The 25153-nt window shown below is 32.0% G+C and overlaps 2 protein-coding genes and 1 long non-coding RNA gene across 4 annotated transcripts; 2 read left to right on the top strand and 1 right to left on the bottom strand.

The window, feature by feature from the left end:
- Positions 1-5943: 5943 nt before the first annotated feature.
- LOC108461445 (epidermis-specific secreted glycoprotein EP1-like) lies at positions 5944-7581 on the top strand. Its single transcript, XM_017761286.2, has one exon. It carries the CDS (start codon positions 6008-6010, stop codon positions 7325-7327), a length of 1320 nt encoding a protein of 439 aa, XP_017616775.2. The 5' UTR covers positions 5944-6007; the 3' UTR covers positions 7328-7581.
- A 9574-nt stretch (positions 7582-17155) lies between these two features.
- On the bottom strand, positions 17156-18468 carry LOC108461439 (uncharacterized). 2 transcript variants are annotated; one of them, XR_008277450.1, is made up of 3 exons: positions 18233-18455; positions 17614-17959; positions 17156-17530 (listed from the first exon to the last, which is right to left on the bottom strand). It is a non-coding gene; the product is annotated as an uncharacterized LOC108461439 (long non-coding RNA). The 2 variants fall into 2 exon arrangements; XR_001867746.2 differs by having other exon boundaries at positions 17614-18468.
- Positions 18469-21274: 2806 nt separating this feature from the next.
- On the top strand, positions 21275-22852 carry LOC108463145 (epidermis-specific secreted glycoprotein EP1-like). Its single transcript, XM_017763090.2, has one exon. The coding sequence runs from the start codon at positions 21287-21289 to the stop codon at positions 22718-22720; it is 1434 nt and encodes a 477-aa protein (XP_017618579.2). The 5' UTR covers positions 21275-21286; the 3' UTR covers positions 22721-22852.
- The last annotated feature ends 2301 nt before the right edge of the window (positions 22853-25153 follow it).

Genomic DNA, 25153 nt, shown 5'->3' with positions numbered 1-25153 from the left:
CGAACAGAATAAAAAAAAGATATAGTGCTTTCCTCATCAATGGATACAGATTTCATACAAAGTATCGTGAGAGAATGAGGAGAACTCAAAATTGTGGAGTTGTTGTTAATTCTTCAATTACGAGTTATGCTAGTGCTAGGGACAGTAATCCGGTTAAGGGTAATATAGAGTATTACGGACTTATTACCGACATTATTGAGTTGGATTACTATGGCAGATGGAAAGTTGTCTTATTTCAGTGTGATTGGGCTGATGTTAATACTACTCGAGGAATTAAAGAAGATCAATTTGGTTTTACAATGTTGAATTTCTCTCGCTTGATTCACACTGGACAACAATTGATGGACAAGACATATGTATTTTCCTCTCAAGTGAAACAAGTTTTTTATTCGAAAGATCCAACTGATGAGGGTTGGTATGTTGTACTCCGGAACACCCCTAGAGACTTGTTTGAAATGGGTAATGGAAGTAGAGATGACATCGTCGAAAGATCAGAAACATTACCTTTTCCAGAACAAAACTTAGATGAAAATATCCTAGTACTAATACACAACATCAATGGGTTCGACATGATGTGGATGAAGATATTCTGAATAATGATGTAGTAAGATTTTACAATTTTTAATTATATGTAATATTATAATTTTAATCTTTGTAATGTTATATAATTTAACTATTTTATATGCTACTATTGTTGTAATTTGTTACTAAAACTTTAATTATTTTATGTGTATTGCAGGAAAAATCGTAGAAGAAGAGTACGAGATTTAAGTATTGTCCGAATACTCCAAATTCGGAAGAAAGAAATAGTGAACAGCAGACAGTTGTTGGATCTTTGAATGTGCCGGAGGCACTTGATGAGCCTGAAGAATTTCAAAGTAATATTATGTTCATTTTACATGTGTTGACTTTTATTATTGAATTATTTGTCAATTTTAATATAATAATAGTATATCATTTTTCAGCTGAAAGTGGTAGGACGCCAGCAGAGTTCGAGGACGTCGCTACTTAGAGATTTATCGACTTAGATCCTGTCGGCGTGTTAAAGTAAGTAGAAATACTCATGGTCACTGTTGGATCTGAAGCTCGACTTTTAGCAGGCTATTTGGGCATTTTAGCACGAAATGCAAATATGTTGCCCATCAACTACGAATCATGGCATCACATGCCTGATAGCAACAAAAACCAGGCTCTCGCTAATATTAAGGTAACAAAATGTGAATGCAATTTATAATACTTTGGTTTAAGTTTCATTTATATTTACATTCTAAACTTATGTTTTTTTAGGAGAGATTTGCTTTAGAAGTCTCCGATGATTATATCAAGAAGGCATTAGGTAAAAGATGGAGAGACAATAAAAGCACTTTAAAGAAACAATATTTTAAGAAAGACATAAGCCTCGAGGAAAAACTGAGAAATGTTCCGCCAGGAATGCTGAGGTATCAATAGGAAGATGCGGTTAGATTTTGGAATTCAAAGAAAGGAGAGGTATTGCGTATTTCCAAACTCTTATATATAGTGTTTACTATATAGGTAATAATAATTTTATTATGTAGGACCGTGAGCGAGTTAGAACAAGCGTGAGCAAAAACAAAAATTCACGCACACAGCGGTCGAGAAGTTTTGCTACAGGCGAGGGACGAGGTATTATGAATTTATTAATTCTTTCAAATATTAATAACTTTCTATTATTAAATAATATTCTTACTACTATATTGTAGGAAGTCAAATCCGACAAAAAGTTGGACGCCTTGACTTTTTGAGATTACATATAGGAAGAAAGATGGATCTCCTATGACATCCAAGTGGAGAAATTATGGTATATTCATTTAATAATATTTGATTTATTCTAAATATTTATAATCTTTAATTATAATTGTTTAATTCAATTCATCATTAGTAGTTTTAAAAATGTTAAGTTATGTTGCATTTCTTTTATTATATATTTCGTTTCTAATTCTTTAATTGATTTTTAGGAGAAACTAAAGGAGAAGAAGGCGGAATATGAAGCGATTGCTTCGAGTGATAGTTCTGTTAATCTTGAGAACATTGATAATGAATTATCACTTGAAGTTTTAGGGTCTGAAAGGTGCAGTCGGGTTCGATTTCAAGGATCTGGTGTTACCCAGGCCCAATATTTTGGATCCGGCTCCCAGCAATACATGCCTTCCGGAAGTCAAGCTCAAGCTGAAGTTCAGAGGTTAAGAGACCAAATAGCTCAGATGCAAGCGAACACGGTTGAGCAAATTGCCGAGGTTCAACGAAAATATAAAGAACTCCAGTAACAACTTAGAGCGGAGGCAGCAGAGAGGGAGGCAGCGGCTGCAGCGAGAGAGGCAAAGGCACGAGCAATGGTAGCAAAACAGAGCAAAAAGTACGATGACCTCCAGCTACAGCTTCAGCAGATGATGCATATGTTTCAACAATCGCAAAAGTCGCCGTCTTAGACATTAGTTTTCTTATTGTAAGAATGTTTTTAAGTTTTGTCACATTTAACATTATTGTAAAAATATTTTAAATTATACTTTATTTATTAATTATATCATATATCTTTAGTTAAATTTGAAGTATCATTTAGAATTAATGTTTTTAGTTGTATTTTTATGTTAAATTCTTTGTTTTTTGGTGCATTTTATATTATATTTGTTGTATTTGGTTGGATTTTAATGCAGGAAGGGCTGGATATTGGTGAAAAAAAATATTACAAATTTGCCAAAATTAGCGGCGTTTGTAAAAAAAAAGCGCCGCTAAAAGCCTTGACCTTTAGCGGCGCTTTTCCCACAAACGCCGCTAAAAACCTTGATCTTTAGCGGCGTTTTTTCCCAATAAATGCCACAAATTTTTGTGACGTTACCTATAGCAGCGTTTTTTGCGGCGTTTTAGAAAGCACCGCTAAAAGTTTTAGTGTCGCCTAAAAACGCCACTAAAGGCTAAAAAAAGCGCCGCTAAAAATCTATTTTCCTTTAGTGAAGGGATTATTAGGTTGGAACAAGAATTGTCAGTCCAAGAAGGTGAACACATGTAGGCCTAATGATTTCAGCTATTGCAAGCGTGAAGGAGTGAACCATTTCATGAGCCAATACAATGAAGGACAAGGGCCCACGAAAGAGAGTGATTGAGGCAAGAAATGCACATTGGATTGTAAGTATTTGGGTGAAACATCCAAACGTTGGGTTGCTAATGAGGTGAAAGCCAACACTTCCCATGTGGGTTACATAATGTAGTATTACGAGTCAGGCGATATAGCAAAGTTTACAGGCAAAATAATGTGAATCAGCTAGAATCCATTTTACCCTCTTATTGATCTAATAATACCAACATATCATGTGATTCGAACTTATCGAGACATTGGGAAAACAAAAAGGTGAAAGGGTTGATGCAATTTATGCATAAAATATATAAACTTAGCAAATGGATTCTTTTTACATCGATGTCAACAAAATTTATAATACAAATTGAATAAAATATTGCTATAAAAAAACCCTTTCAAGTTGTGAAGTATTACAGTGCTTTGAAGCATTAATCGATCATTATTAAATCAGTCCTTATGCTAATCAATAAATTTTTTATTTAAAAAATGGAAATGGAGTAATTTAGGAACAATATAAAATAATAAATTTATTAAACCAACACATGTAATTTTTATATTTATCAAAATATTTGCATCAGATTTTCATATTTAAATGTTATCCAACTTTATATAATCCAAAATTTCAACGGCTTTAATATTTGTGTTGTATTTTCCGTTTATGTATGCACGGACAAAAGTAGTAATTAAATATATACGTCATTATGATGATGATATATACAAGTTGCATCATGCATGTGCAAATTTGGATAGAAAGATTAATATTTACTGTAAGTGAGATACTGATGTATGCAAATTATTTAATAATTATTTAATAATTATTAGGTCGAGTTTGAGTTTAATTAATTTAAATTATCGGTCTGTTGAATTTGATCTCAGTAATATTCAACTCAAACGATTCACAAGTCTTATTAAAATTTTCACTTTAATATATATTTTAAATATTTTTATATTATTGTTATTGCTCTTAATATATATTATTAAGCCTTCAAGTTTAATTAAGTTTAAGTATTTAAATTTGAGTTCGAATAGCTCAATTATATCTCAAGTCAAGCTCAATTTTAAAAATAGATATTTAATTGAACTTAAATCAAATATCAAACTCCAAATTTCTAATCCAACTCAAACTCAAACTTACTAATATTTGGACTCAGCTCTATTCAGTAACATTTCTATTTTTTTTTATAAGAAAATGAACAATAGAACAAATAAAGCATACTGCACAATTTATCGAGCTATAGTCTGAGCCTTCCTATCATACTGCATCACAGGTAGCAACTCCCTACTTTGGCATAAAAAGAACAAATTATAAATTATAATTAATCTAAACAACAAATTATACCATGCATTATTATATATTAAGTATTTAATTGAGTTGATATTACGAGTCATTCCGATAATAAGTTAATTGGCTAAAAATAATTTATCATTACTTTATAAGATAAATTGTATTATTTTGAGGGTACTTTATCTTTTATATATTTTATGTTAAAAATAAAAATAAAATACATATATATAATGAGGTTTGAACTCAAAACACCAAGTGTTTCAACATCTCTATTTCAACATTTGAATTAAAATCTCATTTATTTTCATATAATTTTTATAAATATATTTGTTACATAATTTTATATTTCACCCACACCCACACTATGAATGTGTCATAATCTAGTATAATATTAACCCTATTTTGAATTCATATCTAAATATTATCAAACTCCTTGTAACAAAATTGGTATATATACTTAGATTTATGGCACACGCACAATGTGTGTGAAAAAATAAGTAACAATATTACTTTGATGAAAATAATAAAATTAAAAATTTGATATATATATATATATATACAACTTCAAATTTTATCAATAATAATATTTCATTAAAACATAAAAACATTTTCATATTAATATTATGCATAAAAAAAGCTGTGAAATTTACTAAGTTAAAAGTTTAAAATAAAGTATTATCAAACTCTATATATAACTCATTTTTAATTGGTTTAATATACTTATAGTATTTTCATTTATATATTCCTGACAAGTAAATCATAGTAGATGTGTCATATGCAAATGTTTGCATGTGATATTTATTTTAAATTAAAAATAAATGACCCAAAAAAGAATAATATGGTGTGAAATTTAAGGAAAGTGGAAAGTTAAATAACTAATAAATTATAATGGATTAAGGTGATGATGTACCAAAATAATAATGAATTAAGGTGGATAAGACATTGTGTAAGAAAACAAAGTGGATATACGACATACAGCAAAATATAATATGAGTGTAATATATATATATATATATATATATATATTTGAATAAAATTGACTAGGTATTACTTTTTATTTATAAGTTTGGAGATAAGTTATTAATAATTTTATACATTATATTAAAAAGAAAAAGTAAAATTCTTTCAACTCTATTTCTATTTTTATAAAATTTAAATTTTATTTAAAAATAAGAAATCTTTTATCTATCAATACAATAAATCAATCATCAAAGTATGAATGGTTCTAAGACTCTTATCGTATTTTCATTTATATATTCACCAATAATTATGATAGTATAAGTTTGGCGAGGAAGATAAAAAAAAAAAACAATATCTACTTTGACATGTGACGAAAGAGCAAATTATAATATAAATATAACATTGACCCGCCTTTTCAGTTTTTAAATCTCCTGCACATTATGCCAACGATACCTTTAACTCAATTGGTGAATATAAAATTTTGGATTTTGAGTATTTCATTTAAGATTTAATTAGTTTAATTAGTATTGTGTAATAATTTGATTCTATTTAATAATTAATTAAACAATTTATTTGTAATAGTTTCCTACCGATTATAAATGCCCCTTCAGTTCACTGGTTCCCTTCAGATTTCTAAGCAACTCAAAGCCTTTCAATTATCTTTCATAGCAATGCGGTTGATATACCTCTTCTTGCTAACAGTCTTTTCCATTGCTAAAGCTTCGGTTCCACCTTCTGAGACCTTTCAATATGTCAATGAAGGAGAACTAGGAGACTATATCGTAGAGTACGATGGTGATTATCGAGTTTTACCACCTTTCAGTGCCCCATTCCAACTCTGCTTCTACAACACCACCCCCAATGCATATACCCTAGCCTTGCGTATGGGGCTTACGCGGTCCGAATCGTTGTTCCGGTGGGTATGGGAAGCTAACCGAGGGAACCCAGTTCGGGAAAACGCCACGTTAACGTTCGGAAGTGACGGAAACCTTGTCTTGGCCGATGCCGATGGCCGGATTGCTTGGCAAACCAACACGGCTAACAAAGGCGTGACCGGGTTCAAAGTACTTCCTAACGGGAACATGGTGCTTCATGATTCCGAAGGTAACTTTATCTGGCAAAGTTTTGATTATCCCACTGATACCCTATTAGCAGGCCAATCCCTTCGCCTTGGTGGTGCAACCAAGTTAGTGAGTCGGGCCTCTGCTATCAATAACTCAGACGGTCCTTATAGCCTGGTCATGGAATCCAAAGCATTAGTTTTGTACTATAAGGCCTCAAATACCCCTAGGCCAATTCTTTATTTCAATCATGAGTATTGGGTAAATGTGAGGAAGGGTCCCTTAGAATACGTCAAATTCGATTCCACCTCGGAAGATGATGAGGGTACTGCCTATGGGCTAAATCTAGAGTATCAAGTAGCTAATTCTTCTACCGGAGGGACTCTACAGATCGGAAGGCCAAATTACAACAGTACATTATCGTTTCTTCGACTTACAATGGATGGAAACCTTAAGGTTTACACCTACTATAGCCCTGTATTTGTAAGTGCATGGGAGGTAACCTTCACTCTTTTCTCCAGAGATTCATTCTGGGGTAGTGAATGCCAATTGCCTGAACGATGTGGGAAATTCGGGCTTTGTGAGGACAGTCAATGCGTGGCTTGCCCATCGCCAAATGGGCTGTTGGGTTGGAGTAAAGATTGCGACGTCAAGAAATTATCAAGTTGTAACGAGAAGGATTTCACTTATTACAAACTGGAAGGGGTAGATCACTTTATGACTACTTACACAAGAGGAAATGCCATCAAACAGGATGACTGTGGCAACAAATGCACTAGGGATTGCAAATGTTTGGGTTACTTCTACAACCAGGAAACCTCAAGGTGTTGGATGGCTTATGATCTCAAAACCCTAACACGAGTTGCAAATTCAACCCATGTGGCTTTCATCAAGGCTCCAAAAAATTCCAATTTAAGCTTTTCTTTTTAAGTATAGCATTATCTTGATCCAATAAGGTTAAGCGGAGCGGATGGAAGGACGGTGTCAGTGGCATGGCTTGCTTGTAGGTTAGGCGGAAACTCTCTTTACCGTCGTTCATTTGCTGCTTTGCTTTGTAGTGTTCGTCTTTTTTTTTTTTTTTCGCTGCTCGGTTTGTCATGATGTAGAAGCTAACTTTGTTCTTGGTCAGCTTTCGGGTATTCTTGAGGACTGTTCATCACTTTTCTAATATACTGTTTGTTTAACCTCCTCGTATGAAAATGAATAATTGACCCGTCTTCTTCTTCAAAAAAAAAAAAATCTAATAAATAAAATCTAGGGACAAAAGAACAATATGATTGTATGTTCCAAATATATACTAAAATAGTAAGTATCATTGTCTATTTGACTCAAATATATACTAAAAGAGTTGAAGCATTGAATTGTTTGTAGACATCGATAATTAAGAATGAAAAAGCCTTTGAAATTCCGTTTACTTCCAAATCTATTCTAGTAATCTCTTTGAAATAAATAAATTATAAATAAGCGTCCGCTCCATAGTTATATTATAAAAGCGAAAACTTATTTGCATGAATATTATTAGATACAATAAAGTAAAAAAAGAAAAACATACCCATTTTAATAGTTCAACATAAAAAATTATTGTGTGGCATCTAAAATTCATGTGTCAAATAAGAGCAACGAAATTGGCTTTTCATGCATTTCAAAGGCCATTTTCTTTATTCAATTTTGTTAATGCAAATCACATCCTAGTTGCAACTTAATCTGTGCAATTTGTCGATTTTTTATTGAAAATTTTTAAATAAAGCATTTTTGAACACTTTTAATAAGATCAAGTTTTTTTTTTAATTGATGAGATCTTATTTTCCTAGGAAAACATTCTTAGAAGACCTCAATTATTTTTATTCTACATTAAAAACAAGTTGAAAGTTTTTACAAGGCTTAAACTTCTATTTAAAGAAGGTTTGTTTATTATTCATATACCATATTGAGAGCACTTAACTTGTTTATTGTGAAGTATTTAAGTTATTGTAAAGAAATTAGTCTTATTGTTCAATTTGTAATGAAGCTTTCAAGGAAAAAACGATCTAATTAATTAATTCTAGCCAACAAACACGTAAATTGAATCCATTCAAATTAGGTCACATATCCATATAACAAAGAATTGCATACTTCAGCATACACAATCACATTATTATTCATCACAAAATATTAAAACCAATTAAACAATTAAATTCTAATTGGCATCACAAATATTCCAAGCACTCAAATACATCAATATCCAACAAACTTAAATACTTGTAATTAAAACAGAATATATATAAAATATAAAAGAATAAATAAATAATAGAATTCAATTAAATCTCATTAAAAGAAACAAAATTTCGAAATCCCTTAGATTAGAAAAAGAGTTTATCAAAATTCCAATCAATCGGATATGTTATTCATTTCCATTGCAAGCCCAAGTAGTTCCCCAACATTCCAAGTTTCGAATGCCCCTTCCAAACCTTTCGTCTGTCATAATTCTCTACACTATTCATAAATATGGAATTTAGTCATTGTACTTTATTTTTAAAATTTAGTTTTTTTTTAATTTTCAAATTTCAAAATTAAAGTTAAATTGTTAATCATATTTTTTATTAAATTTTGGGTATAACATCTTAAAATAAAGATAAAAAACTCAGTAACTATATAACTAAAAAATGATGTTATAATAAATTTGAAGTTAACAAAATAATTTTAACATTAAAAAATTATGGCATATTTTAAGGTTGTTAAATCAACTGTACCATCTAACACAGATGGTCAATTTAGCATTACTTTTCAAAAGTACTTTTGAAATAAAAACACTTTTAAAATAAAAACATTGCTAAATAAAATAATTTTAAATTTTTAAATGTATTTTTGGAGCAAAATATTCTTTAGAAAAAAATTTAACTTTTAATAAAAATACATTTTAATCTAAAAATATTTTTAAAAAGCATTACTAAATTAACCAATGATCCGTTGGTTCGGATTTAGCAGGCTTGCTTTGAAGTCTGCAACTCTTCTCATGGTTACCTTGGAATGTTTTCTGAATCTCCGCCATTTTTTAGGGAATAACTGACCCACTAGGAATCACCTTCGGCTCTTCTTAGCCCAAGCTAACATCCAACGGAACCTCAGGCTCATCACTAGCATACTGACCTGACTTCACCTGTAAGTAACCCGGCTACATTCATTCATCACTTGGCAGCCCCCTCAACTTCTCAAAAGATTCTAGACAGCCATTTTTACATCATTAACAAGAAGTTCCAATTATGCCATAATCCACCTGTACTGGCACGTCATTTTTCTTACAAGTTATTAATATATGTAATAACTTTAATTGATGTTGATTAAGACAGTTTTAAACAATGTTAAAGTCCAAAAATATATGATGTCTAGAATTCAGAAAACTTATATATATATATTGAAACCATCAAATAAACGTATAGAATAACTAGTTTAATGGTGACTAAGAACTGAGCTTTGATTAATAAAAATGAATGATAATACTATGAATCATGATTTAAAAATTTATCAATTTATAACATTAAAATTAATTTATCACCATTCAGGTATAATTACCAAGCAATTATCAAATAATATATATTAAGAAAATATTTTTTATCAACAAAAATCTAAATACATATAAGCATGTGAAGTGATAAACATATAAGCATGTATGGGATAAGTAAATTTATCTAAATTTTTTTTCTTCTATGAAAGTTTTAATAGCAACTTTTTTGCTCAACGTTGAGTCGATATTAAATCTTTCACCATATGTCGTATATAATTCAATGGGAGCTTTATGGGCAAGTTATATTTAGTCATAATAATGTGAACTTCACCATAAACCTGTAGAAATGACATGTTATAAAATTAAAAAGAATACAAATATTAAGAAAGAAAGACAAAGGAATAAAAGATGCATGATTAAACCTTCACTTAGGATATCTACAAGTTTGTACATACTCTGTATTTATAGGGCTTTAAGAACCATAAGTTATACGTATTAAGAATCAATACTTAAGGTACCCCATAAATGATTTAGGGGTTACAAAATAATAAATTTATGAGGTTGCAAACATTCATTTTTTAGGGATTACAATAGAATGGAATTGGAATTATAGACATCTATTTTATCAAATGATTTACAACAATTTTATTTATTTAATTATTTATTTACTTCTCTGTTGGTTAGACTAAATATACAATTGTAAAATTAAAATCACTTCATGCATTGTAGAACGAGAAATTGCAGGTTGTCTGTTGGTTTTTATTTTCATTCAAATCTAAAGCAAAACAATTATTAGTGCCCATGTTAATAAATTTGTTATTTTCTACATAACACCTTTAATTAATTTAGAAATAAATCTTTCTAAAAGGAAATTCAAATTTCTCGTGATTCTATTTTTTTCTTTTTCATTCACCGCTCCTACTGCCCAATCAAAATCATCCCTTTCCTTTCAATTTGTTTTCTCGTTTTTCTAATTTCAAGCATGTATATCATTTTTATTTTTTATTCTTCACTCTTTACTCCTCTTCTTCTTTTTCTATTTGCCCTAGTCTCTTTACATTTCTTTTTCCTTCTCCATTTGCCCTAGCCATCGCTTCCACTCCACTATAAAGTTAGTCATCATTGACGTCCCTTAGGCCAACTGACAGCATCGGAGTGCAGCTCTCTTCCTCCTCAATCTATATTTTTTTTTAACTTTTGAACTGGTGCCAGCCACTTTAATGCCGACACCTATTAAAATAATATTTTTCTTTTTGTTTTTTAATCATGGAATACCCATATGTATTGGTGCCGGCTAATGGGTTCACGGGATCAAGAAAAAAAATATTTTTTATTGAAAAAGGGCGTCAGCAAACTCAGTATCGGCACCAAAAAATTTTAAATAAACTTGAAAATGGGTGTCAGCCACTTGCTACACAACACCCAAAAAAATATTTTTTTTTAAAACCAAGTACAAGATGTATTGTACAAAATACGAGTGAGAAAAATACACATGGATGCCAACCATTGCACTGCCAGCACAAAAAAAAATTTAAACATTTCTGACATGGGTGCCAATTGTGAGACCCAAATTTTGCCCTGACCCAGTTAAAAGATAAACCAAAAATAATAAATAAGTCCAAGTCCATTACAAAAAAAATCAGACCCAATTACAGACCCAAAGCCCAAAATCAATAGGCCCAAACCCAATTGACCCAATAGTCAAACTAGGGTTTCAAAAAAGCTGAAACCCTAGCCACAACCGTCACCTCATCAGCGCAAAAAAAGGCCCTCTGCCCACCTGCTCTAGCTCTACCTGCAAGATGAAAGAGAACATGCAACAACAGAGCAAAAAGAGGAAGCAGACAGTAATGAACAGTAACATGTATTTGGCTATAAAAGCCACATAATATCGATGTAATATGGGGGGATTTTTTTTTTTGAAAACAAAAGAGGGATTTTTCTCACTCAAATACAAAAAAAAAGAAGAGATTCAAACAAAAAATAACAGCAAACAAATTGAAGAAGAGAAAAAACGAGCCAAGGTTTTGATTTTGTTTTTCTTTCTATTTCTCTTTTGAAGCCCTTTATATATACATATGTTTTTCTTTTATTTCTTTTTTAAAAAATATATATTTACATATATTTAAAAGATCTTTAAAAAAAATACCTAGAGGGTGTCTGACTACCGTATACGGTGGTCGCCGGCGACGGACCACGGTGACGAAGTGACTAGCCCTTAGGCCGGAGCCTAGGTTAACCTAGAGGAGAAGAGAGCCTTCTTCTCTTTTTTTTTTCTTTTAAACTTAAAATTTTTTTTTTTAAAAAAATTGGCCTTTTATAAGAGAATGAAACGACGTCGTTTTAGGCCATGCACTTAGGCGCTGAAACAGCATCATTTTGCCCCTATCCGACCAACCTGCCTCAGGATTCGCGTGTTTTTGAGTGGAAGGGCTAATTGCGCGTTTAGCCCTTCCGCTTTTCTACTATTTTACAATCAAGTTTCTTTTATTTTTTAATTTTGCCCTATAATTTATTTTGACCTTCAATTTGGTCCCTCTTGGTGCTGTGCGTTTTGGGAGGGTGGGATATTGCCCATTTTGGTCCTCCCTTGTTATTCGCGCGTCCAAATTGGTCCTTTTTTTATTTTTATTTTGAATTCGCCCCAAACTTCTATTTTAAGTTCAATTTAGTCCTTTTTATTATTTTATTATTATTACTATTATTATTCTTATTATTACCATTATGATTATCATCATCATTATTATTATTATTTTTACTATTATCATTATCATTATTATTTTATTTTTATTACTATTACTATTACTATTATCTTTTATCATTATTATTATTATTACTATTATTTTTTATTATTTATATTATTGTTGTATTTTTATTATCCTTCATTATTATTATTATTATTATTATTATTATTATTATTATTTTCTATCATCATCATCATCATCATCATCATCATCATCATCATCATCATCATCATCATCATCATCATCATTATTATTATTATTATTATTATTATTATTATTATTATTATTTTACTATTATTATTTATTATCAATATTATTATTATCATAAAAGAAGGTCTGCTACCCTAACACGTCTCTGTCTGCTCTCTCTAGCAGAATTTAGGTTTTATTCTTTTGGTCTTTCATCAAGATTGAACGGCGTAGTTTACCCTTTGGTTCTTTTGTTAGTAAATTGTGATATTCAGTCATAATTGGTTGGAAGTTTTGGAGTCAGAATTCGCTGGATTAACAATTAATGAGGAGGAAGATGAGATTTTGCTAATACAAGTGAAGCAAACTGTAGAAGGGGTGATGGGAGTCTCTACGTTAGTAGGGTGTTTTTTAAAGGCCAGTATCATTCATTTTCTAGCAATGAAAAGTACCGTGGTTAATATGTGGCATCCGGTAAGGGGTGTTCAAATTCGAGATCTAGGAGAAAAAATGTATTTATTTCAGTTTTTTCATGTTATGGATATGGAAAGGGTGTTAAAGGGTTTTTCTTAGACTTTCAATAACCATTTATTGTTATTATATAAATTGGAGTGGAGGGAAAACCCCCTAAAAGTCCCTCTAATTTATTCCCCCTTTCGGGTTTAAGCTCATAATATCCCTGTTCGTTTCTTTTTTGAGAATCTGGCATCACAAATTGGAAATTTCATAGGGATCTTTATAGAGTATGATGGTTCTAATTTGGGGAAAGAGAATCGTAATTATATGTATATAAGAGTCCAAGTTGACATTCGACGTCCTTTGAAAAGAAAGAAATAGCTTATGTTTAATGGACAATGCTTATATGTTCATTTTAAATATGAATGTTTATCATTTTTTTTTCTTTTATTGCGGTAGATTGGGCCACAATGATTCTTTCTGTGAAGCAAAAATGGTGTTGGGAGTGGAAACTGCTGAGATGGGATGGGATTTATCTTTAAGAGCTCAATCTCGAAGAGCTCTTGCTATAAAAAGTGTGTGGTTACGTAAGAAAGGGGAAGGAGATTGGGGAGGAAATCGTGTGGGTTGTCAAAGACGAGGGAATACATTGGGGGTTGCTGGAAACACTACAAAAAATAGGAATAACATAGATCATGTATTAGGTTTCAATTTGGAAGGGAGTCTGTATAAATCTTATCAAGTAGGCGACAGTTCCAACCCGATTTATTTGCCCATTGCTATGGAACATGATCTCGAAGACAATGTGCTAATTGGAGAGGAAGGTAAAAAGCGAGCTAGAGGGGAAACAGAAGATTTAACAAGAAGTGAGGAGGAAAATTCTAAGGTGATACGAAGTAAAGGAGTGATGGAAGTTAATTATTTATTGGCGGCTGCCAAAAGGCAGACCGACCAAGACCAATAAAAATCTTAAGTTGGAATATCCGTGGATTGAGGAGTCCACAGACAGTTCGCAGACTTCAGCACTCGCTGAAGTTATATAATCCTCAAATAGTTTTTTTTATGGAGACTAAAATTAGTAGAAGCCATATGGAAAGAGTTCGCAGAAGTTGTGGTTTTCTCAATGGAATTGACATCGACTCAAAAGGGTTCTAGGGGAGGATTGTGTTTGGCATGGAAAGGGGATATCAATGTTCAACTCCAAAGTTTTTTGCAAAGGCATATTGATGTTACAATAGAAGATATGGATGATTGCAATAAATGGAAATTTACTGGGTTTTATGGATCATCTTATTATCAGGAGAGGGAGGCAACGTGGAGACTTTTAAGACAACTAAGGCAAACAGAAGAAAATCTATGGATGGTATGTGGAGATTTTAACGAAATCTTGTATGGGTTTGAGAAAAAAGGTGGTCTAATTCGCAAGGAGAGAAGAACTGAAGATTTTCGAAAGGCACTGGAAGATTGTAATTTAATAGATTTAGGTTTTTCTGGGAACTGGTTCACATAGAAAAGAGGTAATCTTTCAAAAACTAATATCTAAGAACGTTTGGACAGATGAGTAGCTAATGATGAGTGGGTCTCTCTATTTCTAGAATATCAAATTCGTCATCTTCCTGATTCATTTTCAGATCATTACCCATTGCTTATAACCACAAGACGTGAAAATAAGAAGTCTGCCAAAAGAAAGTTCAAATTTGAAGCATGGTGGGTTCTTGCCTGGAGACGGTTAAAAATTTATGGGACACTTCAACCGGGGACTTATTACATAAATTGGATTGTGTTAAAAGGGGGCTGCAAAATTGGGCTGATGGTATTCGGTATAGCAGAAAAACCAAGAAGGAGGTCCTACATTTAAAGTTGGCAAAATTGTTGGAAGAAGAAAGAAGCGATGACAATATGGCGGAGCTGATTGATACAAAAGTTGCACTTAATTTGGAAATTGAAAAAGATGAACGATATTGGGAACAGAAGGCGTGCATTAATTGGTTGAAATTAGGTGACAGAAACACTGCCTTTTTTCACAAGCAACGTAAAGAAGATGGAGGAATCTCATTCAGAAATTGCAATTTGATGATAGTAGGGAAACAGATATTTTGGAAGAAAAGGAAGAAATAGCACGATCGTATTTTTAATATTTGTTCTTGGCAGGAAGAAGGGGAGATTACAATCATGTTTTAAGGGGAATTTATCGATGTGTCTTTGAAGAAGATAATTTAAAGCTTAAGTCAAATTATACAAATGAGGAGATACTTGAGGCATTAAAAAAAATGGGTCCTACAAAAGCACTTGGAAAGGATGGTTTTCCGGTACTATTCTATAAAAAATGCTGGTCGATTATTGAAGACGAAGTTACAACGTATTGTCTTAACATACTAAACGAAGGTATGGATCTGAGCCCAATCAATAAGAAAAATATTGTGTTAATTCCAAAAAAATGTGAATCCTACAAACATTACTCAATTTAGACCTATTAGCTTGTGTAACGTGCTGTATAAACTGATTGCTAAAGTTATTACTAATCATCTCCGAATAGTAATAATTAAATGTATTGACTCAGCACAAAGTGCTTTTGTACCCGAAAGGCTGATTTTTAATAATGTATTATTGGCCTATGAGCTTTTTCATACTTTAAAGCATAAAAGAGTAGGGAAAAAATGATTTATGGCAGTAAAGCTGGATATCAGCAAAGCATATGATAGAGCTGAATGGAGTTTTGTGAAAGAAATAATGGAGAAAATAGGATTTGATTCAGACTGGGTAGGTTTGCTGATGAAATGTGTCACTACAGTATCTTACTCGGTTTTCTTAAATGATTATACTAGCCATCTAGAGGTCTTCGATAGGGGGATCCTCTAAGTCCATTTCTATTTTTATTTTGTGGTGAAGGACTCTCTAGTCTTATAAGTTCAGCATTAGAAGAAAAACTAATTCGATGAGTTAAAGCAAGTAGGAATAGTCCACAGGTCTCTCATTTATTATTCACGGATGATTGTATTCTGTTTGGGGAGGCTGCAGAAAGGGGTGCAAGTTCATTGAAGTAGATTTTTCAAGAATATGAAATCTATTCGGGGCAGAGTGTGAATTACTCAAAATCCACCATTTTCTTTAACTCTAATACGCAAGAGAGGGAAAAAAGAATGACCACCAGAATGATCGAAGTTGGTAGTTTAACTGATGCAAAACGATATTTAGGCTTACCTAATTTGGTGGGAAAGAGAAAGAAAGAGTCTTTCCGTAATTTGAAAGATAGAGTACGAGTACGAATAGAAAATTAGAGCATAAAATATATTTCTCAAGGAGGAAAAGAGGTTTTTATTAAAGCCGTTTTGCAATCCATCCCAACTTATTTAATGGCTTGTTTTTTACTTCCAAAATCTCTATGTATCGAATTGGAAGGATTAATAGCAAAATTCTGGTGGCAAAAACACAGGGGTAAGAAAGGCATTCATTGGTGTGCATGGAAGGATATGTGTTCTTTTAAAGAAGAGAGAGGGCTTGGATTTCGAAAACTTGACAAGTTTAATATCACCTTACTAGCTAAGCAAGGTTGGCGCTTAATTAATTACTCGAATTCGTTGTTAGCAAGAGTGTTGAAAGCTAAATATTATCCACTCTTGAAAGCTAAATATTATCCATCATCTGATTTTTTAAATGCTCAACTAGGTAACTTACCTTCACTTACCTGGAAGAGTGTCTGGTCAGCTAAAGGATTGTTGGAGAAAGAACTATGTTGGAGGGTTGGTAAGGGTGATCACATCTCCATCTAGTCTAATTTCTAGATTCCGAGTCACGAAGCAAATGAGTTGCAGAGTTACAGAGGAAATACAAATATGGAGTTAGTATCGGATCTGATTGACGAAGATAGTAGAACATGGAAAGCAGATATTCTAGTTAATACCTTTAGTATTTATATTGCGAAAAGTATTATGCAGATCCCTTTGACTAGTTCGGTACATGATGATTTCCAAGTCTAGGAAGGAGAACCATCAAGTATCTTTTCTGTTAGAAACGCCTATAAACTATTACAGAGTTCTACTCAGATTCCTAACAATAATATTATACAGGCCGAAAACAAAAAATTCTACAGAAAACTATGGAATTTATAGATGCCATCGAAAATAAAAGTTACAATGTGGAAGATCTCTTGGAACTATATTCCTACATTAGCTAATCCTAAACTGAAGAGAGTGGTTGTTGAAGCTTGGTGTCCCAGATGTAGACAAACAGAAGAAGACAGTATCCACATTTTTCGACAGTGCCCTACAACGGAGGAAGTTTGGAGATATTTAAGTTTGGACTGGGTGCTAAATACTAGTATTCAGAATGCATGGAAATGGCTTAACTGGGTCTTTAATCAAGGAATAAATGAGCAGTGTTGTTTATTCTGCTGCGGGCTTTGGCTCATCTGGTCAAATAGAAACCAATTACTTTATGAAAATAAAATCACAAGTAGCAGAGATATTTCAAGACAGATAACAAGTTATAATTTAAAACTGCAAGGGTTAGAGGAAAAACTACGTATCTGTGAAGAAGGCAGACTCCACAATCAGGATGAACAAAGGATGCGTGTAACTATCCACTTTGATGTGACTTTTGACCAAAACTTTTTTAGATCTGCCTCAGGGCTAGTGGTTTGAGATAGCAAGGGTAAGTTTTAGCATCAAAATCGGTTCTTCACTCAAACGTAGCCTCATCATTCGCGGGGGAGGCACATGCAGGATTACAAGCAATGAGATTAGGGATCTTGTTAGGCATTAATACATGTGAAATATTCAGGGATTCAAATACAGTCATCAAAAAATGCCAGAGTACAGAAACCGATAAATATATTATAGGAGCGATTATCAAAGATATTCAAGAAGTGAAATCACTCTTTCAAGAAATCGCTTTATCCCGAAAACAGAAAATACGCTTGCGCATATTATAGCAAGAGAGGCTTTGTAGGAAGGTGCAAGCTATTACCTGGAGAATGGCATTTCGGAGCAGGTTCGCTATAAGTTAGAGAAGATAAGGCAAATGCGTCCAGACATCTTTTCAGAGCAGGTTCGCCATGAGTTTGAGAGGATAAGGCAAAGGCGTTCAGACAGATGAGGGAATATGGCTTTGGAAATGTATAGTAGAAGTCTAAAGATTTTTTTTGAAGATATGAAAAGACCTGTGTTTAATAATTATAGGATACAAGTTTTGTTCTGTCGGCTGGAGATATTTTAGCGTTTAAGTTTCCTATTCTATTTCTTTTGTTTTAAATCAGTTTGTGGCCCGTTTTCTTTACTGCTTTGGGCCTTTCTTTCTATTATTTTATTTTAGGTAATAGGGCCTGTTTTGTTAAGTTTTAGTTCCAGTGATAGGCAAACCTTATGTTGGTTATTTTATTTATTTATAAATCCAGTCGATCTTTTATCAAAAAAAATATTATTATTATCATTTGCTAATTTTTTTATATTTTATTACTATTATCATTATTATTATTTTGCCATTATTACTATCATTATAGTATGATTATTATTATTACTATTATTTTTATTATCATTATTATTTTTAAACCATTTCATTCAATGTTTCTTTATTTATGTGTTTGTTTGCTTATTCTCAATTTAAAATTAAATTTTCACTAGAATTTTCTTTGTTTTTCATTTATTATTCCTTTATTATTGTATTTATTTATTTCATTTTATTCTGTTTTTATTCTCATTATTATTATCTTATTATATATTTATTCGTTTATTCATTTATGTCTCTGTATACTGCAAGTTTATGTTATTCATTATTATTATTGTATTTATATTATCATCTTCGTTATTATTATTTTATTATGCATATCAATACCACAATTCGCTTCCCATTTTACCATAAAATCATGTTACATTTTACCCGATGCATTAAAAATGTTGTTTTCAATAAACAATACTCCGTGTTTTAAAATTCGAAAGGTCGCTCCCTAACTTATGAGGTTTTGACTTTCTCGATAAATTCAAGTACCCAAACTTTCTTCAAAGCATTAATTTTTAAATATTCTCGGGAGTTAAAAAAAGTCGTGCTCTAACTTACAGAGTATGATTTCTTTTTTTGAACTGAGATAATCGAACATTTTTAAAATAAATAAATTTTTGGCGTTTATTCGTGTATCGAAAATTTAAGACATTGTGTCCTAACTTACGGGACATGATTCTTTTTCTCGATTAATGTAAAATATGTCATTTTCTCGAAATTTTCAATCAAATAATATTTTAACAAAGGATCACATTTTTAAAATCTTTTCAAATTCTCAATTCTCGACACTAAAACATTAATTAATCAACTAGGTACCAATTTTGGGCGTTACGAGGGTGCTAATCCTCACTCGTATGTAACCGACTCCCGAACTCATTTTTCTGGATTTCGTATACCAAAATTGTTGTTAATAAACAAAACTGTTTATTAAAAATAACCACTTTTCAAGGTGATCCGATCACACCTCATAAAAAAGGATTGGTGCCGACTCCCCTTTTTATTCATTTTCATTTTCAAAATCAAAGTCGACTCGATTTCAAAAAATGGTTTTGACACCATTCATGGGGTTGTTGACACCCTGTGCACTGTTCCTTTCAGGTCATTTTCATTAATGTTTTTGAATATGGGTCATTCTTGTACATATTTAATTCTTTTGGGTCATTTTGATAAAATAACCTAATTTTGCTAATGTACCAAAAAACAATTAATTTCCGAGTAGTTCATGAGGACTCGTGGATTATTGGTTGGGGCATATCTCCTTGATAGGAATACACCCAGCCTCTTTGGGGTTTTCTACCTAAATAATATAAAAAATAACTAATTACAAAAAAAGTATGGAAAATAGATAAATTACAAAAATAGGCATTTGTTATAGTGTTCTAACAGAGCCGTCTAACATATTAGTGGCACCATACTAAAATGTGATGACCTAAAATATTTAGGGACCTGATATGCAAATTTACTGTTTTAATTGGTAGCTGAAAAAAGGCTTTAAGTTGCTGCCTAACAATGTGGCCGCACCAAGCTTTCAAAAGGGTAAATTGCCTCATAAATCCCCCTTATTTATTATTTTCTTTTATTCCCTTTTAACATAAAAAATAGATAGGTCTCTTACCAATTAGTCCAAAAAATTTCTACAAAAAGTATTTTTATAAAAAAGTCAATTTCAATTGGATATAAATTTTATTTATTTTCTAAAAATAATTATAGTTTTATGATTTATGGACATGACATAAAATTATAATTACAAAAGTTTTAGAAAAATCTTATTATTTATAAATTATAATTATTAGATAAATTTATAGTTTCCAAATATAATGTGAGTGAAAGAAAATACTATGAATACCAGGAACTGTTATGTCAAACATTATTTGAAAAAATATTTTTCAAAAAAATTATTTCCATTTGAAATCAACTTTTTACAAAAATACTATTTGGATTAATTGATAAGAATCCTCTTTCTTTTTATATTAAAAGGGAATAAAAGAAAATAATAAACAAAGTGATTTATGAAGTAATTTACCCTTTCTAATGTTTGGTGCCGCCGCATTGGTGGGCCAGTTTTTGCATCTGCCAATTAAAATGGTAAAATTACATATCAAGTCCTAAATATTTTAAATCATCACATTTCAATATGGTGTCACTAATTATTAGGCGCCACTATCAGAATACTGTAACAGATACTTATTTATGTAATTAATATATTTTTTATACTTTTTCATAATTAATTATTAATTTATATTATTTGAGTAAAAAACCTCCACTTGGTTGGTTATGGGATTAGACTATCATCAACTTCAACCTGCTAAAGCCTAAATTCTAGGCTAGTATAACGGAACTCTATAATAAAACTGGATTCTTTTAGCAGGTTTAATCTTCTAATCGTATTTTCAGGTATACATTCACCGACACTTAAAGTATATACGTCATCAGATTGCATCACGCATGTGCAACTTTCGATGGAAAGATAGAAAAGCAATATCTATATAGACTATTTTGGCAAATAACAAAAGAGCAAATTATAATATGAATATTACACTGACCCTCTTTTTCTTTTTAAAATTCCTATGGGATGATTATAAACCCCTTCAGGTCATTGCTTCCACACAGATCTCTAAGCAACTCAAAGCTTTCCAATTCTCTTTCCATTTTGCTTTCACAACAATGCGGTTGATATTCCTCTTTTTGTTTACAGTCTTTTTCATTGCTAAAGCTACGGTTCCACCTTCTGAGACATTTCAATACGTCAATGAAGGTGAATTAGGACCTTATATCATAGAGTACGATGGTAACTATCGAGCTCTACCACCATTCAGTGCCCCATTCCAACTTTGCTTCTACAACACCACCCCCAATGCATATACCCTAGCCTTGCGTATGGGGCTTACGCGATCCGAGTCGTTATTCCGGTGGGTTTGGGAAGCGAACCGTGGGAACCCAGTTCGGGAAAACGCGACGTTGACATTCGGAAGTGATGGAAACCTTGTCTTGGCCGATGTAGATGGTCGGATTGCTTGGCAAACCAACACGGCTAACAAAGGTGTGACAAGGTTCAAAGTACTTCCTAATGGGAACATGGTGCTTCATGATTCCAAAGGTAATTTTATTTGGCAAAGTTTTGATTATCCTACCGATACCCTATTAGCAGGCCAGTCTCTTCGCCTTGGTGGTGCAACCAAGCTTGTGAGTCGGGCCTCTGCTATGAACAACTCAGACGGTCCTTATAGCCTGGTCATGGAATCCAAAGCATTAGTTTTGTACTATAAGGCCTCAAATACCCCTAGGCCAATTCTTTATTTCAATCATGAGTATTGGGTAAATGTGAGGAAGGGTCCCTTAGAATACGTCAAATTCGATTCCACCTCCGAAGATGATGAGGGTACTGCCTATGGGCTAAATCTAGAGTATCAAGTAGCTAATTCTTCTACCGGAGGGACTTTACGGATCGGAAGACCGAACTACAACAGTACGTTATCGTTTCTCCGACTCGGAATGGATGGAAACCTTAAGGTTTACACTTACTATGACCCTGTATTTGACAGTGCATGGGAGGTAACCTTCACTCTTTTCTCCAGAGATTCATTCTGGAGTAGTGAGTGCCAATTGCCTGAACGGTGTGGGGAATTAGGGCTTTGTGAGGACAGTCAATGCGTGGCTTGCCCATCGCCAAATGGGCTGTTGGGTTGGAGTAAAGATTGCGATGTCAAGAAATTATCAAGTTGTAACGAGAAGGATTTCAATTATTACAAGCTGGATGGGGTGGATCACTTTATGACTACTTACACAAGAGGAAATGCCATCAAACAGGATGAATGTGGCAATAAATGTACAAAGGATTGCAAGTGCATGGGTTACTTTTACAACCAGGAAACCTCAAGGTGTTGGATGGCTTATGATCTCAAAACCCTAACACGAGTTGCAAATTCAACCCATGTGGCTTACATCAAGGCTCCAAAATAGTGATAAAACTGGGATTAGTTTTTTTTTTTAATTTAGCATTATCTTGGATCCAATAAAGTTAATCCAAAAATGGGATCATGTTTGTAGCTTATTTTTGTATCCAATAAAATATGGTGTGTTTTAATTTTCAAAGAGCTATAATCTATACCATAAATCTTACATTTTGCTGAATTTAATTTTAGAATCAAGTAGCTTAAATCAGTAAGAGAACTGACCTAAAAAATTAATTAAATTTTGGTAAGCACACAATAAGAAAGCTATATTATTTAATAGTAAAAATTTATAGTTGTTGAATCTAGGAAACCATCGGCTATCAACTTGTAATTTTTTTTCTCGTTCTTGTGTTTCGAAATAATTAAAAATAAAATATTGTGTGCCATCTAAAAAACATGAGTCAAGAAAGAGCAGTCTAACAAGTCTAGAATTAGCTGGTTGGCTTTTCATGCATTTCAAAAGACAATATTAGTTTCATTTATTCAATGACCCAACTTGTATAAAGATTTAGATAATTATGATACCAAGTGAAAGAAAAGAACCCACCATTACCTTACTAAATCTCTTTATCTATAGAACTTAATTTATTTGAAAGAAATAATGAAATTAAACATGCAAACAATCTCAGTCCACTATGTTTCTCCAACGTTCACTTTCCCAAAAACACACTCCCATCAAAATCAAAGTTTTCTCTGTGACTTCGTTAAAATTTTGGCGTCCATAATAGCACTATTTCAAAAATATGAAATATATTTTTTGTATCTTAGGATTTGGGATAGATCATTGAACTAGAGAGAAATGAGAATCGGAAGTTAGGGTTTGGACTATTTTGTGATTGAAACAAAGTATGAGGGATTAAATATGAGATTAGCTCCTTGCTCTAATAAAACATTGGAGGACTTATAAGGGAATTAATCCATTCTAATGAGAAATGACTTATTCTAGCCATAGGGTAAATGTTTGAGAAAGGTAATGGCAAGGGTATGTAGAACATTTCATAGATTAATATATTAGATTTTGTGTTACTGGAAACTGATTAATTTCAGAGGTTAATTCTTCGCATTTGATCTCCACTAATAAGAAGAAATGGTGACCTTTGGATTGAAGTGAGTGGAGACTTGTGGAGAAAAAAAGTGAGAGAAGGAAGAACATTCTTCAGGTTTTTTCCGTCCTTCACATTCAGCTAAGAGAAAGAAAAGTGAGAAAGCTTATTAGTTTCTACAATCCTTGCACCAATTCCTTAAACTTCCATATAGCTTAGGTAAATTCTTCCATCTAAACCACTTAGACAGCATTACTCATTAGAGAGAAGGTTGAATTGGAGGAGGAAGTGAGGAAGAAAGCTTGGTTTTAATTCTTGAATAGTTAAGGGTAGAGGAAGGTGAGAGTATTTGTTAAATTTGCATTTTTTATGTATAAGTTCATGTATTTTAGAGTTTTAAAATTGATTTTGGGTATTTATGATCTTTTGTGAAGAGAAAGGGATAGAGAAGAGAGGTGGTAGCGAAGGAAAAGAGGTGCAAGATTGAAGAGAAAAGTGGAGTTTTGGTGTCAATTTGGTTGTAAGTACTCAATGATTTTCCTACATCTTAAACATGATTAATGAGATTGATGATTGATATAGGATTTAGGTAATTTGATAGGTATTTGGTTAAAGTATTTTGATGTGTTATGAAGTCGGACATTGGTATATTCAGTGTAGAAATATTTGTATTTGATAAACTTGGCATATGGTAAGAATATGTATTCTTGTATATGCTTAAAATGTCATTTATTATGCTTGGTAAAGTTTATAAGAAAAAGGTGTTAAAAGGATAATTGCAATAGTTAAGTTTTAATGATTTCTAGTTATATTGTATATTACTTACATAATGTCAAACTGATATAATGTCAAAGTTATATTGTATATGAATGAAAGATTTAATCATCAAAGTTAAAATAAGAAAATAGGGGAGTGTTGAAAAAACTCTGGTTTAAAAATTGTTTTTTGTCACAGTAAAAAATTAAAAATTTGAAAACAGAGTTAGGTTTTTTATATTTATAGCAATAATTTTTTCTCAAAAAGTGTCTGTGCTTTGTGCGAGATAGGTCCTAGACTTTTTTGGCTTTCAATTGAATGACCTTCTCTGTTGCTTCGAGTGTGGGTTCGAACAATCAAGAATTAAACACAAAACCAAAAATAATTTTCTTACTTTCAATAGAAAAGTAAATATTCCTCTATATAAAAATCGGTAAAATTATTATTCCTAGAAAATTGAATTGATGCTTAGAAAATAAATTTTGAATATTTTTAGAAAAAATAAAAATATCTTAAAGTTGTGTCTATTTAGCCTTACCAGTGCCATCTATTTATAATGAGAGATTGAATAATCCTAGTTGAATTAGTAGAATACAAACAACACTTATCTTATAGAAAAACAAGTCCCCTAGCTTTACTAG

Source organism: Gossypium arboreum, chromosome 13 (assembly GCF_025698485.1).
Source record: "Gossypium arboreum isolate Shixiya-1 chromosome 13, ASM2569848v2, whole genome shotgun sequence".
Classification (NCBI taxonomy): Eukaryota; Viridiplantae; Streptophyta; class Magnoliopsida; order Malvales; family Malvaceae; genus Gossypium; species Gossypium arboreum.
The sequence above is the reverse complement of the archived record's forward strand: the minus strand, read 5'-3'. Positions and strand labels throughout refer to the sequence as shown.